Consider the following 19,981-nt stretch of genomic DNA (forward strand, 5'->3'; position numbering starts at 1 on the left):
GGCCATTTTGAGACAGAATCCGACAAACTGTTCTGGTTGACACAGGGACTTCAGGTGACCAGGTCTCGTGGAGCTCTGCTGCAGTGGAAAATGGGCTAGCTTTGGATTTTTGAGCCAACAAACGGTCCTCTCGAGTAATACATGAAATCAGTTCTGGAGCAAATTGGTTTGAAAGCCACATGTCTCATGAGTTTATATTTTAAATTGGATGGCGAGATCATGAAAAATTAGATTCCTACAAACATTTATCTGAGACTATGTCTGATCCTTTTCTCTCTCCCCCTGTTTGAGAGCCACCTGCTGAACTCAGGTGGCCATTCATATTCGATTCATACAGTCTGCGTATAAATTAATGGCTGACCATTAAAGGCTTTTGTTATAGATGTTGGATATTGATATTAATGTGGCATTTATATTGATGGCCAGGTAGCCAGACATGCTCTTGTTTTACAGTCATGACCATTCATATTGATGTACAGTCATTCCAATCCCAACAATACACACACACACACATGTTTTTCAACCATTTCTCTTTAAAAACAAATGGGCAATAAAACCTATAACATCATATAAAACTGTAAAGAGAGCTATTGTAACTTACAGATGAAAACAGCATCTCCATGCAGATCTCTGTCTCTGTTGTTACTCCGCCCCAAAAATATTTTCCATATCGCTGCTTTTTTTTGCAAATCTTCCCGATAAAACAACTTTTTGGACTGTCCATTTTTTTCCTCGTTTCCTTTTTATTTTTTGTAAACAATGCCCAGTTAGCACGAGCTGGAAACAAGCCGTTTGTGCCAAACTGAGACCTGGATTCACTTCCTGGCTTGTGTGCACATGTGCTACTTCGACCAGTAAGAGTTTCTAAAGAGTAATAAAACTAAGACTCACACACGTGGTGAATAAAATCCTCCCATATAATGTTAGAATCCTGCACTCATTGGCTACATTTTCCCTCAAATAATTTTGTTTCCATAATGCTACTGGCTGAAAATAAAAGGTTTGAAATGATAAGCGATGCATAATAATAATAATAAAAAAAAAAATAATACAAATAAAAAAAAAATCACGACACCTGCCTATAGAGAGGAGACTGAAGCCCGAGATTCCGCCTCTTTAGTGTTTTTTTTTTTTTAGTGTGTGGTCTCATTTGTTTTTTAACACTTTATTCTACCATCCCCTGGTGGTCTAGTGGTTAAGATGCAGCGCTCTCACCGCTGCGACCCGGGTTCGATCCCCGGTCAGGGAACCATCCCCAGCCACTCTCAGTGCCGGTCCCAAGCCCAGATAAATTGGGGAGGGTTGCGTTAGGAAGGGCATCCAGCGTAAAACATGTGCCAAATCAAACGTGCGGAGGATCCGCTGTGGCGACCCCTAATGGGAGAAGCCGAAAGAAAGTTTTTATTCTACCATCCACATTTGCTTTTTTACCAGCAAGACGTCATTTTTTATGCTAAAGTTAGTCAAAAACATACACACAAACACCATCCGAAGTTCTGTGACATAAACAAAAGAATAACCATCTAAAATCAAAAATATCTTCATGGCATGTTTTCAGTGGAGCCTTATCTTTCCTAATAAACCGGGATTAGCAGCAGTGGATTTGTTTGTGACTCGTTATTACAATAATAATGTAAGTAGTAAATTTTTTATGCATGTTTGTGTGTACTGCCTACACACACTCAGCAAATATATTCATTATATGTTTTCCATTGAAAAACAGTTACCTGAAATCGCTGCTTGAGGCTTAGACCTTTAGAATGATGTATAGTTAGTCATGGTTACTCTTGTCCCTTTTTATTTAATCTATTGCTAAAAATTAACACCTGAGAACAATGGGATATCGTAGCAATGGCACGGCGCTGATGACTAAGGGGTTAAAGGACAACGGGATTTGACAGGTTTGCCATTTTGGGGGATTTTGCAACAAATTTCATTATCAATTATTGTCGATTTTACAGATTAGTTGTTGCAGCCCTAATTTAATTCCACAAAGCATTTTAATTATTTCTGATCCCATTCAAGATTTATTCCAAAACATTTTTAACAAAAAGCAGAATGTATAACACTATTCTTTCAGCTTCTTCCAATACTGTTTTAATGACCAACATTTTTTTTTAACCACATCAAACTAATTTCACTAATCTCCCCTGTTGACTGGCTCACACACCACAATAAAATGTTTCATCATGACCTGAAGAGAGAGTGCAAACTAACAAAAATGTATGCATATGAACCAAATAAATTAGATAAACTATAAAAAAAAAAAATGATAATACATTTACAAATAATACTCCTAAATAAGTTGTTCTAAAAACCAGAAATGAAACAATATCATTGCCCAATGCAGTGATTCCACGTTGATGTTGGTCACATTAAATATTTTGATTATAATGACTGAAACAACCATGCATGTGTGCATGTAGTAGACTTGGCCTAACATACATAAATGTATGGTTGAATATACTGCCCTGCTGACAGACATAGAAGTGTGAATGTGTGGTGTATGACCTTACCTAGTTGAGCTGAACAGAAGGAGAAGAACCCCAGCAAAACAGCTACCAACACCACCTTTACCTTCATCTACAACAGATGCAAAAACAATCATTGGAAATGGAACAGGAGTAGGGCTGGGCGATAAATCGATTTTTATCGATTAACTCGAATGTGTAGTTTACATTGATCTGTTTGAATAAAAATCGGTTTTCTCTTTAATGTCCTCCGACGCTCCCCTATGGGCTTCCGTAGTTTCGAACGAAATCAGCCAAGCCCCCCTCCCCCCGCACGTTTGCCATAGAGATACACAAACAACATGGCAGCAAGCAGAGAAGAACTCGTTCCCAAGAAGAGTTAAGACAGCCGCATCTTGAAAATACACGGTTAAGCAGCCGCACTTTGTTTAGTGTTGCCCGTCCAATCGTACACTTACGGTACGGGTGGTGGAAGCGACCAAAATACATGTAAAGACGCTTCAGAACGGCGTTTCCGTTAAGAAACCGAAAAATCAGATCATTTAATTCACCATATTCAAACACTTAAACACTCATTTTACTGTGGAGTTTTTAAGAAAAGTAAAGGCAAAATCACTCCAAGCATCACTGCATTTTTAACCATGTTCCACATTCAAACACTCATAAAACATTTTTCTTTATAGGTTTGCTCAATCTTTCAAATGATTTCTATTTACAGTGTCCCTGTCTATTACTCTCTTAAATTTGATCTCATTTTACTGTGGAATTTTGGAGAAAAGTAAAGGCAAAATCACTCAAAACCTCAGGTGTATTTTCAATCATGTTCCACATTTGAACACTCATAGAACATTTTTCTTTGTAGGTTTGTTAGGCGTGGTGCGGAGGCGGAAGCCGGAGTAACAGCAAACAGAAACTTTATTTAACAAAGGCAGAGCCAACACAAAATACCCGCGTAGATCGGGATAATCCGGCAAATAGCGGTCCAATAATAACATCCACGGTGCGTTATCGAGGAAGCGCGGCGCGGAGAAAGCGACGGGGAAGCGTCGGAAGTCCGAGGTGCGCTGGGGAAGGAAAACGCAGCCGTGGAGTGAGCGAGGAGTCCGGGAGGAGAGGGTATGTAGCGGGTGCAGCATACACACGACCACGCATGAACACATACAATAACGGACGGGGAGCGTGGGTGAGTGAGCAGTTTATATAGGAGCTTAGGGAGAGTGAATAACAAGCTCCCGGTGTGCGTGATTAGAGCTGAGAGCTTGGGAGCACGCGGAAGCAATGACAGCCACTGCAAGGGGGCGTGGCAGGTGGATTCCTGACACCTTGCTCATTTTATGTTACGTTCTATTTTCACAATTTACAATGGCAGGGAGCCATCTTGTATTTTTGGCTTGTTGTTTCTGATTGCACTTTAACCCAAAGTGGGTTATAATCCCAGAATGGTAAATAAACTTCATTAAATAAATTTAAAACTTTATTTATCGCAAATCAGATTTTTAGGCCATATCGCCCAGCCCTAACCAGGAGCATTATACCAAGCATGCATAATACAGGGGTCAGTAACCTTTGCGATCAAACAAAAGAGCCATTATCGCCTTTCTCCCAGCAAATACAATTTGCCTTGAGCAGAAAAACATTTGATCTATAAATTAATAATACAATTTGTTGTTTTATGCACGTTAGGTAGTTGCCTAGATACCACCTAGATTGCCATTAGAGGGAATTTCTGGATGTTAGCAAATTATAAAATACTTTTTTGTCCTTTGCAAGACATGGGAGAGTAGCTTGGCAATGGGCGAGTCATGCTGGAAATGAATGCGCCGATATTTTAATGAACAATTCTTTCAAATAATACGCCTTTCCAGCAAAACTAACAACTCAAGTTTAGAGACTGTATCTTCTGTATAAAGTTACATTTGTTCTGCTCTGCTTTCTGAAAGTTCTGAAATAAATATTTTTAATTCATCTCCTGCTGGGAAATTCTCAGCTTAACACTGTCAATTTCATTCAAGATTTTTCTTTTTTAGATTTATCCATAGTTAGCTTACTAGAGTAGGGGTCTGGACCCCAATATCAGCTACTCGTGGGTCACGGTGCTTGAAATAAAGAGTAAGTGACGTATGATTTGATCGACAACATATTAAAGGTTTATTTTCAGCGTTACATCTGTTACCTTAAATGCCAAGATAAGAATTGTTCCTTTTTGAAACACTGTCCACTGTGTAACAAAAAATAAACAACAGCAGGGGGGCTGAAGAGCCGTGGGTTACCGACCCCTGCCCTAGATGAAAGAACTATAATTTGAGCACTGCTAATCAACACTTGCGACTGGGTATGTGATACCATCATACTGAATACTAGGGCTGGGACGATTCACTAATCTGGCGATTCAATACTATCCTGATACTTTTGTGCCGATTCAATACATATTGCGATTCTGTAGCTATTGCGATTCATTGTTTAAATTGTGATTTTTGTTTGCTTAATAAAGATTAGACAATGGCAAATACTTGATCATACCCTTAAAAAGACTGTATGAGTTATATTAACAAAAATAATGCATCACATCTTTCTAAATTTTTATTTCAGGAGCACACACATACATAGTGCATAAAGAACCTTGAAGCATAAAACTTTTCAAGTACCAAAAACTTGAATATAATATTTAAATGTGCAACAAATAACTAAAAACAATACTCTCTAAAATAAAATAAAAGTGCCGTTAAACTGTTCCAATGTTCAACTCAGTCAAGGTGCTAATATACTTCTCTCTCTTCCTCACCTCAGGTGAGAGCTATTATGGCATCTCGTTGAACCGTCTGGTATAAGTTTGTGCACAGGGAGCTCCAGTAACTTTTGTTTTTCCTGCAAAACATGAAGTCCTGCAGCACTTCTATGGAAATATCCAGTGATACGTCGTACTCATCCGAGTAACTTCACGACAGCGGGCAGCTTCATTGCGCGCTGTGAGGCCAGATTATGAGTGTGCGCGTAGCACTTAATACGGAGAAAGCCGGTTAATTGGGCAGCGATAACCATATTAGACACATTGTCTGTGACTAAAGCAGGATATTTATCCGTTAAACAATTCTCAAAGGGTTTGCTCCACTGACTTTGCAATAGTTTTGCTTTCTCGCACCATCTTAAAATGGATACGTCGTCATCTAATACGGACGCCGACAAAAAACGTTTCGCCCTCTGTTGGAATAAAAGCGGTAACATCTTCCCACCACCTCTTTGGAATAGTAAAATAATTAAATATATATCGATTCTGAGGTAGACAAATCGATCTCAAAATCGTTTTAAAAAGAATCGCGATAGTTTGGTGAATCGATTTTTTTCTCCCACCCCTACTGAATATCCTAAGTAGATGCATGCAATTTGTGCTAGTCCACAGGGGGACCACTAGGGGCAGTGCTGCACCAATCAAACCAAAAGTGATTTGAAACAAAAGGTAAATTTTTCCCCAAATAGAGTGCAGATGGCACACACATCACTTTGTTGCTGCATATAAAAACAATTTCTGAAAAAATCTTGTTGAAAAGAAGCCAATATTAATTTAATCTAAAATTAGAAAAAACATATATATAAAATTTGTGAATATAAATGAGAAATTCGATTTCTAACAAAGCATAATGTCTACAGAAATTAATTATTTGGCAACTAAAGTTTACTGTTAAAATACTGCCACAGAATTTATTAATGGCTTTGAAGTGTGAAACAGGTTTTACTTACAAACACAAGGTACCTGATTTAAGAATTTTAGTTGTAGGACTGGTTTTTGGTTGTACTGATTGTTATTAAAAGTGCATTTTTCATCTCTGCATGGTTCTTAGCTGGTGGCTAGCATCAAATGTGTCTGGTGGCTAGTGCTGTCTATTTCCAATATCTTTTAGTACCAACACACACCATGACAGTGTTTAGTGACATTTGGGCAATATAAAATATTAAATGACAATGCAATGTCAAGTGTATAAGCTGCACTTATAACAGCTTCATTGCCTATTTAATAAAAAAATACAAATTTATCAAACATTTTAAAACTTAATAGAAATGTTTTCTTGTGATAAAATCTTTAGGGCTGCAACAACTAATCGAAAAAATAAATAATATTTGTTGTCAAAGAATGCAGTTATTGATTAGTTGGGCTTCTCAAGTTACGAGTTAGCATAACTGAAGGATAACACAGCCGCACACAGCCAGTAATGGTGGAGTACCACAGTGATTCACAAGAAAACACACTTGTCACGGATGAAGAAGAAACATCAGCACGGTGAGCAGAAACTGTATAATCCTAATCATGTGAAAATGGTATAGTTTAATGAAGTGCTAATGTGTAAACTGTTTGCTAACTTCGGGACAGTCGCACTGGATCTGTTCTGGCGTGACTAGCAAGCATCAGGTTGCGTAATCACCTCGCTCACGACAGTAATGGGTTAAATTAAAACTGTGCAAACTAGAGCTGCACAGATCTATTAATCAGGCGATTGTTTATTTTGATTAATCGGATAATTTTTTTTTTTTTAATGAGCTGTTTTGCTTATTATAACTCTTCTTCTTCTTCTTTCTGCTTCTCCCACTCGGGGTCGGCACAGCGAATCATCCGTCTCCACACACCTCTGTCCTCTACATCTGCCTCTTTCAACCAAACTACCTGCATCTTCCTTCACCACATCCATAAAACGCCTCCTTGGTCTTCCTCTTTTTCCTTCTTCCTGGTGGCTCCATCCTCAGCATTCTTCTACCGACATACCCCATGTCCCTCCTCTGCACATGTCCAAACCATCTCAATCTTGCCTCCCTCACTTAGTTTGCTTATTATAACTATATAGAACCCTAATTCAGGGTGTTTATTTATAAAAGTGTACTTTAAAGTGTACTGAATTTGACATTTTTATTTTAAACATAAATAAGCCGCACCTGTCTATAAGCCGCAGGTGCCTACACTGAAACTAATGAACTTTACACAGGCTTTAACAAAAGACAGTGTCTGTTACATGGTGTAACGGGTGAAATATGTTGTGGCTCCTTTAAGAGCAGAGCGGCATTTTGGGAATTCCTGCCGCCACATTTTTCCGGTATTACTGCATGTGTGCAAGACCAAGGAATAGGTCATTATTTTCTGATGCTCATTTCTAAGTTTCTTTGACGAACCCGTAACGCTGTTGCCAAGAAAAATAAAAAAGCACGAGTTTTGGAAACCTGTCTGTGCTTATATGATTTCTGTTGCAAATGGAGTTAGCGAGCTCTTCCTTCACCCTGACTCAACGCGTTACAACGGCTTGTATCTAAACAGTAGCCTACCAAGAAACTCATTGTTCACTGTCTTCCTCCTTCCTTTTACAAAAATTTCTCTCGGGGAGTTTTTCTTTTGGCATCGTTGTGCGTTTAAAAGTCACCACCGGTGGAAGTTTTTTCTCCCGAAGGCGTGCAGCTCAGAACACAGGTGAGGTGCGTTTTTTACGTTTCCATTCGGATATTTCATTGGTGTAATGGTATGTCGCTCAGTTTTTTGGCTTGAAGTTTGTGAAACCGGGAAAAACCCAGGAAAAAGCCATAAATTAGCCGCTTCGTTGTTTAAGCCGCGGGGTTCAAAACGTGGGAAAAAAGTAGCAGCTTATAGTCCAAAAAATACGGTGTTTAAAAAAGGTAATCATTTTAAGAACTCAAATAAAATTTTGTTTTAAATAAATAATCATCTGATAAATCTATCAAATTAATCATTAGTTGCAGACCTAAAAATCTTTACATGAATAAGATTTTCACACCTGATGTAATTACTGTTACCGTATTTTCCGGATTATAAACCGCTACTTTTTTTCCACGCTTTGAACCCCGGAGCTTAAACAATGAAGCGGCTAATTTATTATCTTTTAGTCTATTTAACTACGGAGCACTACGTTTCCCCACAGACCATTATCTCTTGACGCACCACTCGCTAAACTCTGGAGTGCTTTGGAAAGGTAAATAAAAAAGATGCTGCAGAATGCAAAATGGAGGAATGGGGATAAAACAGCAAGTGTAAGAAAAAGATTCAGGACAAAGAATAAAGCAACACCTCACAAGATAATATCATGTAGTTAAACAGGCTGGTCCTAGTATGATTGTGGGTGCTTTAATGCTTCAGAACATGAATTCAGAACATTGGAGTGGCCAAGTCCTAACTTGAACAGCACTGGCATGTCATGGCAGGACCTTACATGAACACTTTCTGTGAATAACAGCTCCTTTGCAAAGAAAGGTGTTGTTAATAGGTGGCACATGGTGGATGTTTTGGGGATTAAATACTTATTTTTTATTGATTAGGTATAAATTAATAAATACATTATTCAAATTATTATTTAAAACAACGTTTTCTGTTTCCAATGGGAATCTGAAACCATTTGGTATGACATGCAAAAATGAGACAAGGTAAAAGGGGATGTTAGTAGGTAACTCAGTTTACAATTTACAAAGAGATATGGTATTATATTTGTGACATGCTTAAACCATTGTTAGCTATTGTGATGTGCATGTAATTTGAAATCCATTTTTGGAGAAAGAACCATTTGTAATGGTGCAACATTCCACTTGCAATGAGTCAACCCTAACACAGGAAAAGGAGTAGCAAAAATAAAGAAAGAGGAAGAGCGAGCGCTAGAGTTGGTAAGTGACATGCATACTTGCCCATATTTGGTTAGGCAGTTAAGGCTGCTCTCTTAGGCCTGGAGGCTTCTACAGTCCTCCTAGTCACTCCTCTACCCCCACCTACATACACTCCAGATGATATCTCCCCTAAAATGCTTATGATTTTCTTTCACAAATAAAGTTTATTCCCATTGTGCATTAAAAATAAGTGCCCAAAGCAAAGCAATTGTAGTTACTTAAAACAGCAATGGAATTATTTATGCTTAGGGTGACTAAACACAGACTACATTCTTCCCTGCTGTATTGGCCAGAAAGGGTGTTCATGGGATGTTCTGTAAATGGCAAAACTGACAAACAAACTTCTGGTCTCCACCTACACTCATATCTACACTCCATTACCCCCTCCCCCAGAACTGCTAAACCATTTCCTTAATTAAAGACTGTCTGTGTCCTTTTGTGAACACAGACACACAGTTGTGAAACGCATGTCTTTAACAATCAAGGGGTGGATGAAACAATGAACAGATAAAGAGAGATTTAAGCAGTGATCACAAATTCTTAAGAATCATATATGCTTAGTGACACATTTTGCCATACCATGCCAATCACTAATGAGGAAGAGTCCTATTTTCTTAAACAGCTATAAAGACAGGGTTATGACATGGTTATCAATGATATATGCCCACAACATTTGTTAGTTACATTCCAAATCTCGCCTCCTAATCAACCAAATTAACATCCACCTGAAGAACACTTCTTTCGGCTTCTAAAACCATACTGTTGCTCACAGATGATCACATCATCTCTCAGCCTGGCTTCCACTACTCTTTCCCATAACTTCATGGTGTGACTGATCAACGTAATTCCCCTGTAGTTACTGCAGGTCTGCACATATCCCTAATTCTTAAAGATTGGTACCAGCACACTCCTCCTCCAATCCTCAGGCGTCCACTCAACTTCCAAAATTAACCTGGTTAAAAACTCCAATGCCATCTCGCCTAAACATCTCCATGCTTCAAATTATAATAAATTACTTATTTCTTATTTATATCTTTAGAACAATAGTGAAAAAAGTAAATCAGTCTTTATGCTACTTTTTGCTATGTGGTTCAATTACCTTAGCCTGACATACTTTCTGTTATTGTTCAGTTTCTAAAACTCATTTATCATTGTCTTTCGGCTTCCTAATGGGAGAAGCCAAAAGAAAGTTTATATATATATATATATATATATATATATATATATATATATCAAACAAATCCAGACATACGATAAATCAGGATTCCCAAATGAACCACTAAACTTTAACATATGACTAATTTACTTGCATTCAGTAAGGTGTATTTTGTGTTTAAATAAGTATTAACCTGCTATTTTCTCACACACATCTCCTAGTCATGATCATCCAACAACTGGTGAATAGTTTTTGTGGTGTGGCAATGTGGGACTGGTGCTATTGTTTGTGCTACAATAGTTCTTTAATGGTGTTAAAAGTTCTTCTGATGCGACAAGTGCAGGCCTTACACTCATCAGTGAGCCTTAAGCAACCATGATCCTGCTGCCGCATCATTTGTGGTTCGTTCTTGGACCTTTGGAAGGAACAAACCACTACAGACTAGGAGGATTTGTAAGAATCATGAGACACATCAATGCCATCATACCAGCCACTCCACTCCACTGCTCTCACATACCCAAAAACAAGACAAGCTATATTCTGAATGCTTTTTATCAACTATAGCAAAGCATTTAACACAAACTAGGTTAACCAATTTATTAGAATATGGAACCACCATCACTTAATCATTAATAACCATAACACATATACTCTGCAGGTCTGCATGCCGAGCCCCAGTCCCTACACATTCAGCCACAATTGTGTGGCTTCCCAGGAACACCACCATCATCAAAGTGTCTGATGAGACACTGAAGTGATGACTGAAAAAGAATCTGTGTACAGGAAGGAAGCGGCTGAGCTCATCATCGCACAATAGAGAGCCTCATCTTGAGAGCCCACATCATTATGAATGCTTGCCCCAACACAGCCCATTTACATCAGCACAAATTCAATTCAATTCATTTTTATTTGTATAGCACTTTTAACAATGAACATTCTAAAGCAGCTTTACATAGATAATGTGCTGATAAAAAAAAATTAAGATGTAAGTGTAAGTTTGTCCCTGATGAGCAAGCCGGTGGCGACTGTGGCAGCTCGGATTCTTATTCCGGAATTTCATGGAACCACTCAAGGCGTTGATGAGAAACTGTCCCCAGTTGCACAGAGTGGCCTCCAATCGAAGAAAACACTATCCAGCGGCAGGCCTGGACAAAGTGGGAAGATCCGGGGAGGGAAGAGAGGCAGGAACAGTGGTCACTGGAACCTCAGGAGCATGTTTAACTGCTGCAGTAAACAATTAAATTTTTTGTCACTGTTCTGGTTTTCAGTGAATGTGTAGGCATTTGTACACCAATGTATGTGTGTGTGTGTGTATATATACCTCTTTCTCTCTCTCAAAAAATAAATAAATAAATAAATAAATAAAATGAGACTACTGCAATTTACTCTTACAATGGCATCCCATGCCAGTCTTTTTAATTTCTACTCAAGCAAACCTCATTCTGCTTAATGATGCTACTGATTTGTTGATCACCTGAATCCAATCCTATTTAATGGAGAACAGTAGAAGAGAAGAAAAAAAATGCTTTAATAAACATTTCTCTTGCATTGTGACTAATTGGATGGTAAAAAAAAAAAAAAAAAAAGTACTAGAAGTCTTTTAAAAGGTTATTGAAAATGAAAAATAAATGAGCATGCCAAAAACAGTGAAAAGTTAAGTGGGGAAAAAAAAGGATTAATCCTAGCTTTACTGGCACAAGGATTCGGTGAGCGTCAAGTTGCTTCTATCCTTTATATTTCAAAGACGGCAGTTTACAAGATACAAGATCAAGCAACAGACACTAGGAACAACAAAGCTACAGCCTGGGAGAGGCCGAAAATCGGCCAGTAACAAGCGAGATGACCGCAAACTTATTCGAATGTCAATCAGCAAAAAAAAAAGCAAAGGAGAGCCCGGCTAAAGTTTGCAAAAAACCAAACAAACACAGGAATTGGGGTGTAGTGGACTAGGTAATCTTTTCTGAGAAGTCCAATTTTTAGCTTTGCCTGACACGGTTATGGTTAAATGAAAACTTGGAGAGGCCTACAACCCACAATGTCATGCACCAACTGTAAAATAAGGAGGAGGGTCAATGATGATCTGGGGGTGCTTCAGTAAGGCTAGAATTAGACAGGTTTGTCTTTGTGAAGGGCACATGAATCAAGCCAAACACAGGGTTGTTCTAGAAGAACATTTGCTTCCTTTTGCCAAGACAATGTTCCCCAACTCGGAGGATTGAATTTTCCAACAGGACAATGCACCATGCCAGACAGCCAGATCAGAGTCTGGATGGAGGATCATCAGATCAAGACCCTGTCATGGCCAGCCCAATCTCCAGATTTAAACCCTATTGAAAACATCTGGAATGTAATCAAGAGGAAGATGGATGGTCAAATTATCAAGCAAAGCTAACAAAAAGATTAGTATAATTTTACCCAAAAGCAATGTTAAAAACTGTTAGAGAGCATGCCAAAATGCACGAAAGCTATAATTGCAAATTGGGGTTATTTCACCAAATACTGGTTTCTTTGGTCTTTGGCTGGTTATTTATCCAAGGCAACTATTTTTTTTTTTTCAAATTATTTGCATTTTGTTTTATAAAGCTCTGCAAATACTGCATGATCTTGGGTTATCATTTCCTTTAAATATACACTCTAACAAGTTATATGTTGAATTTAGAATAACTTTTTGCAGTAGTCTCTTTTTTTTGAGCTGTATGTTTATATTTATTTATTCATTATTTTTTGTAATCAAGCCCGTTAGCTTGCTGTGTTTCTCCATTCAATTATCTTTTTATAGCATTTGTCTACCACAACAGTTAACTTCTGTTTTCAAATGTGATATACTGTAAATCTGATCAGTAACAATGCAAACCAACATTGTTTATCTGTAATAAATGGACACTCAGTGCCACACAGATAAGAATGGGTTCCCTCTTGAATCTGGTTCCTTTTAAGGTTTCTTCTTTATACTATCTCAGGGAGTTTTTCCTTGCCACAGTCGCCACCGGCTTGCTCATCAGGGAAAAACTTACATTTATAAAAAACAATCTTATTTATTCTTTATCACCACATTGTCTCCAATCAGCTTTACACAGATAATGTTTATTGTTAAAAACACCATACAAATAAAAATGGATTTAATGGAATAATCCAGATGCTTAAATGTATTCAGATGCTAACAAAATGTACTTTTAAAGCATGGTTATCAACTTGCCATCTGCATTTATAATTAAAAGCAATACAAAATGTTGATTTACACAATTTACACCTTGCATACTTAAATGCTTTGGCATTTTTTTTTGTTTTTTTACACAAACAAACCAGCATTAGTTATTTTGGTCAATGGAGAAATCCCCCATGCACTCCTCAACAAGCAGCCAGTATAAGCTTTAAAATGTTACAATTAAAGATAGTTTAAATCAATATCTGGCTTTATTCATTTTTAAAAGTACACTTTTATACAAAAATACCCTGAATTAGGGTTCTATACAAGTACAAAAAGCAAAACATCGATTATTAAAAATTAATAAATAAAAAATAAATAATTATAATCGATTATCTAAATAATCGTTAGTTGCAGCCCACACACAAAGTATGGTGTTTTCAAGCAATGAGTAAACTGACAATTATTGCAAAATATCCTACTATACTAGCACATCTGCAAGAATATTCTAAGAACCTTGTTAGCCAAAACATAATTGCCATGATTAGATAACTTTAAATGTGTCAAATGTAGTTAGCAATATGGATATGGAATGAAATATATATATATATATATATATATATATATATATATATATATATATATATATATATATATATACACACATACCTTTTTTTGCACTGCACAGGAGAACCGTAAATTCACGTTTACGCTGTAAATTTTAAACGAGTGAGTCATTGCACTTCCTAGCAACAAAACAAAAGTACTTTAGGCTACACTATATTACACAGTCTTTTAAGTAGCCTCAGGGTTTAACGCGTGATAAAACGCATTCTTCAGCCTTAGTAGCAACAGAATTTTTCAGAATATTGAAAAACCCTATGTTTTTTTTTCTTTCTTTCAAAAGCAGGGGCTCGGAATTTACGGAAGTGAGCTTCTACCAGATAAGGGATTGATAAGCATATTCCTAGGTTCTCCCCCACGGCTGCTTGGGCCTGTCGTCCGGAGCACTTAAGCATTACCACAAACCTATGCTGTAAAAACAAGCAAGTAAAATTATGTTAAACTACTAAATAATTAAACCGAATAAGTGTATTATTCCTGTGCAGGGTTACAAAAAAACACCCCACCCAATTTACAGCGAACCCTAAACAATAGACAAACAGTTAATGGCTCCGGCGAAAAAAAAAAACACACTTTGTAACAAGTGGTTTAATTGAGTTTTCCATTGATACTTAATTAAACGCTTACCTCAGTTCGAATTCGCCACAACAGAAGATCTCTCGACCTCGGCTTTAATGCAACTTTGTCGGCGTTGTTATATGTGGTTGATTCATTCACTGCTCGAGTAGTGTGCCAAACGATTGACTGTTAAAACTTTTTTTTTTTTTTTTTTTTACTAGACCGAACACGATTATAACGAACTGTTGCTACCTTCTATGGCAGCATCAAGGTGTAAAATGAGTATTTAGGGTGATAAGGACAGCGATCATAACATCTTTTTGTACCACAAAAGAGCAGCTTGTCTAGGTAGCGGACGTGGATCGGATAGTGCCCACCTTTCCTCCTTAAACCCGCCCACAGCGGAAATGCAAGAGTGACAACACCCTAAAAGAGCTGATAAAACAATAGAGCACGCTGCATGGCTGTGTATTATTTCTTTCTTTCTTTCTTTCTTTCTTACAAAGAATCTATAAGTTATAAAAGCATTTCCAGCAGGACTTTATTAGTTGATCAAATGCCATCTCTCGTTTGGATGGGAAATGAGAGCTTCCTCTTATTCTTTCAGCTGCTCACGTTAGGGGTCGCCACAGCGGATCACCCGTCTCCATACCACCATGTCCTCTACATCTCCCTCTTTCAAACTAACTACTTCCTTGTTTTACTCACCGCATCTATAAACCACATCCTTGACCTTCTTCTTTTTCTCCCGCCTGCCAGCTCCATCCTCAGCATTCTTCTAACCATATACCCATATTTTTGTTTTATTAGAGATTTATGGTAGGCTGGGAGATTAATAAGAATGCTGTATATGCCAGAAGTATGTCTAGTATCATACAATACATTTTCAATAGGGGATTTTTGAGACATATTCGGTAATGATCTAATTGATTGACTTTTAATCCAATTTCTTATTTGTAATTGAAATAGCTAAATAATTCAGACAATTGAAGGAAGCTTACAAATATGCCATTAACATCAGAATCAGAATCAGGTTTATTGGTCAAGTGTGTTGACACACACAAGGAATTTGGTTCCAGCTGTTAGTGACTCTCAAAAGTACAGACATAAATAAAACCTATACATGACAAAACAGACAAGACAAGACAAAAACAGACTATACAAGACAATACAAGACAATACAGACAATGTGAGACAGTATAGACAGTGTGGGTATTAGGTAGGGATACAGATCAGTAATGTACATAAAGTGTGAGAGTGCATGGTAGTGCAAATGACAGTATTGTGTGTCAGGTATGATTAGAGAGTTTACTATAAAACTTTGTACAGTATATAGCAGCCATAGTGTGTGCAACATATACAGATGATGTGATGACTGACAGTTCTGTGCAGTACTTATAGATATGAGCAGGGAATATAATTATGGTCAGTTGTTAGTGAGGCTGATTGCTTGGGGAAAGAAACTGTTCCTGTGTCTGGCAGTTTTGGTGAACAAAGTTCTGTAGCGCCTGCCAGAAGGGAGGAGCTGGAAGATGTTGTGACCAGGGTGTGAAGGGTCATTAATGATTTTTTCTGCCCGGTTTCTGGTTCTTGTTTGGTACAAGTCCTGGAGAGTGGGCAGAGGAACACCAATGATTTTTTTCTGCTGTTTTAACAGTTTTCTGCAGTCTGTTTCTGTCCTGTTTTGTTGCTGCTCCAAACCAGATGGTGATTGATGAGCACAGGACAGATTCAATGACTGCAGTGTAGAACTGCATCAACAGCTCCTGTGGCAGACTGTACTTCCTTAACTGGCGTAGAAAGTACATCCTCTGCTGGGCCTTTTTCAGAATCGAGTTTATGTTGCATTCCCATTTCAGGTCTTGGGAAATGGTAGTGCCCAGAAACTTGAAGTTCTCCACAGATGACACAGGGATGTTGGATATTGTGAGGGGAAGTGGTGTTGAAGGGTGTTTCCTAAAGTCCCGTGGACTTTAGGGACTTTAGGGTGATAGTGGACTTTAGGGTGTTTCCTAAAGTCCACTATCATCTCCACAGTTTTGAGTGTGTTCAGCTCAAGGTTGTTCTGACTGCACCATAACACCAACTGCTTCACCTCCTGCTCATATGCAGACTCGTCACCATCTTGGATGAGTCCGATGAGCGTGGTGTCATCTGCAAATTTCAGGAGTTTGACAGTTGGGTCACTTGATATGCAGTCATTTGTATAAAGGGAGAATAGCAGTGGGGAAAGGACACATCCCTGAGGAGCACCAGTGCTGACTGTCCGAATACTGGAGGTAACATCTTCCAGTCTCACCTGTTGTTTTCTGCCTGTCAGGAAGCTGGTGATCCATTGACAGGTGGCAGGGTGTATAGTGAGGTTTAAGAGTTTGGACTGGAGAATTCCTGGAATTATTGTATTAAAAGCCGAACTAAAGTCAACAAACAGAATCCGGGCATATGTTCCTGGGCAGTCAAGGTGTTGTAGAATGTAGTTTAGCCCCATGTTGACTGCGTCATCCACCGATCTGTTTGCTCGGTATGCAAACTGTAGGGGATCCAGCAGCTGTTCTGTCACCTTCTTTAGATGGGCCAATACCAGCTTTTCAAAGGTCTTCATGACTACAGATGTCAGAGCGACAGGCCTGTAGTCATTCAGTCCAGTAATGGAGGGTTTCTTGGGGATGATTGTGGAAAGTTTAAAGCAGGAGGGGACCTCACACAGCTCCAGTGATCTGTTGAAGATAGAGGTGAAGATGGGAGCTAGTTGGTCAGCACATGCTTTGAGACAGGAGGGGGAGACACCGTCTGGGCCGGGGGCTTTCCTTGTCTTCTGTCTCTGAAAGAGCCGATACACATCCTCTTCACAAATCGTGAGCGCAACTTGAGTGCTGGGAGGAGTTGTGGTGGTTCGTGACATAAAGGTCACGAACCATTTTGTTCCCTTTTTTAATCCAACTTTGTAGAATTCTGTCAACAATAGGACTTGGAATATTAGGATTATTGTCAAGAGGTGTGTTCACAAGTAAGAATGTGTTTAAGCCTTGAAGAGAATGTGATTCCTGCCATGCACCAAAGGTATCTAAAAGAACAGGTTTTTTCAAATCTCAGAAAGCATCTTCCTTGCACTCAAAAAAGTAATAGGTAATATTGGGTTAGTTTTCATTTCATATTGCTGTATTGAAACACATCTCACATCAGTGTTCTTTAATTGCATCCAAATCCACAGTCGGCGAAATTGAGAAGCTAGGTAATAATATTTGGGAGATTCAGCCCACCTTTAGCATATGGGGCCTGGAGTGTGACTAGGTAACGCTGTTTTTTTTTTTATGCCATATAAATGCAGATAAAGCTTTATTAAGGTTACTTAAATAGTACTTAGGAATTTTAAAAGAAAAACAGTGAAATAAGTAAATATTCATTTTTACTTTATTGATTTTACCAATCAATGGCAGAGGCAAGTCCATCCTCCGCTCAAAAAGTCTCATTTTTCGAGTAATTTCATTTATAACCTGATACTGCGCTGTATTCCTTGAGACACTGAAATGGGGAGAGGAGGGGAAAGGAAAGAGAATATTAGCAGATCAATTTGGGGATGACATTTTCTAGTTGCATTGCAATTATTTTTGCTAAAACTTTATAGTCAGAATTCAGCAAACTGAGAGGCAACTATAAGAAACACATTTTTGTATATCTTTTCCTGGCTTAGGTAGTAATGATATTGTTAGCATCTCCAGTGAGTATGGTAACACTTGGCTATCTAGCACTTTCTTAATCATGTTAGTAAGAGGGGTGAGTAATTTTCTAGAAAATGCTTTTCAATTGGGAATTCTGTAATTATTCTGTAAAGATTTAATAGCACAGTGTGCCTCCTCCTCAGATATTCCAGCATCAACAAGATCTTTGTCTATTATATCATATTTTGCGAAGAGGTAGTCTATACAGAAATTATTTTATTTCAGTATGTTTTATGTCAATATTTTCAGTATCAAAATCACACCTTCCAAAATGTTGTTAAACAATCTTGTTAAAATTACACTGCCAGCTCTCCTAAACATTTCCATGCTTCTACTGGTATGTCATCTGGGCCAACCGACTTTCCACTTTTCATCCTCTTTATAACTGCATGCACTTCCTCCTTATTAGTCCCATGCCCTTCACTTTCGCCACACCGTCCAACCTTCTTTCTTTCTTTTTCTCTCTCCCTCTCTCTCTCTCTCTCTCTCTCTCTCTCTCTCTCTCTCTCTCTCTTTCTCTCTCTCTCTCTCTCTCTCTCACATTATCTTTATTTATCAGATGCTTAAAATACTTCATCCACCTCCTCAACACAGTCTCCTCACTCTACTCAACACATTTCCATCTGCATCATTGATTGCCCTAACTTGCAGAACATCCTTCCCAGCTTTGTCCCTCTGTCTAGCCAATCAGTACAAATCATTTTCTCCTTCCTTATTGTCTAACTTCTTATACAGCTCATCATATGCCTTTTCCTTAGCTTTTGCTATATCCCTCTTCGCCTGTTGCCTTGTCATCTCTCTGCAAATCCCAATTCTATTTCGCCAACCTCTTTCTACTTACGTATGCTCCTGTACTTCCTCATTCCACCACCACAACTCTGTCTTCCTTTCTCTTTCCAGATTTCACACCAACACCTTACATCTCCAATCTCTTCCTGGTTGCATGCATGGAATATAGTCCACCTGTGTGCAGCTTCCTTCACTCTTGGGTCAAATAAGTATTTGATACACTGCCGATTTTTCAAGTTTTCCTACTTAAACAGAACAAAGAGATCTGTAATTTTCATCGTAGGTACACCTCGACTGTGAGAGACAGAATCTAAAAAACATATTCAGAAAATCACATTGTATGATTTTTTTTTTTATAATTAATTTCCATTTTATTGCATGAAATAAGTATTTAATACAATAAAAAAATAGGACTTAATATTTGGTACAGAAAACTTTGTTTACAATTACAGATGTCAGATGTCTCACAAATCTCACGATTCATGGTCCCATCCATCCTCCCCTTCATACTGTGCAGTCATCCAAATTTGCAGAAAAGCACCCCCAAAGCATGATGTTTCCCACCCCATTATTCACAGTTTGGATAGAGTTCTAAGGATTGTACCACATTACCTTCTCCTATGCCTCCTCTGGATCATCTGGATGATAAAAAGACGGTTTCTATTAGTAACACACTACACCGGCATGGATTAATATCCATGGCGGTGTAGTGTGTTACTAATAGAAACCGTTGATGCCTTCTCACCAAGCTGTTTGCCTATTGACCTTTAGCCCATCCCAGCCTTGGGCAGGTCTACAATTTGTCCCTAGTGTCCTTAGACAGCGCTTTGCTCTCACCCATAGTGGAGCGGTTGGAGTCTGTTTAAATGAGTGT

General features: G+C 38.3%; 1 protein-coding gene and 1 long non-coding RNA gene across 2 annotated transcripts in view; one reads left to right on the forward strand and one right to left on the reverse strand.

Annotated features, from left to right (window-relative positions):
• itgb1b (integrin, beta 1b) overlaps positions 1-14,985 on the reverse strand; it is a 51,192-nt gene extending 36,207 nt beyond the window's left edge. The window contains exons 1-2 of the mRNA XM_083525681.1: positions 14,669-14,985; positions 2,517-2,583 (exon numbers count right to left, since the gene is read on the reverse strand). Coding sequence (XP_083381807.1) covers positions 2,517-2,583 — 67 coding nt within the window. The 5' untranslated portion in view covers positions 14,669-14,985. The remainder of the gene's footprint in view (positions 1-2,516; positions 2,584-14,668) is intronic.
• A 613-nt stretch (positions 14,986-15,598) lies between these two features.
• On the forward strand, positions 15,599-16,901 carry LOC310717801. The gene is made up of 2 exons (XR_014530926.1): positions 15,599-16,548; positions 16,604-16,901. It is a non-coding gene; the product is annotated as an uncharacterized lncRNA (long non-coding RNA).
• The last annotated feature ends 3,080 nt before the right edge of the window (positions 16,902-19,981 follow it).

The sequence above is a fragment of the Silurus aristotelis genome (assembly GCF_946808225.1).
Source record: "Silurus aristotelis genome assembly, chromosome: 22".
Classification (NCBI taxonomy): Eukaryota; Metazoa; Chordata; class Actinopteri; order Siluriformes; family Siluridae; genus Silurus; species Silurus aristotelis.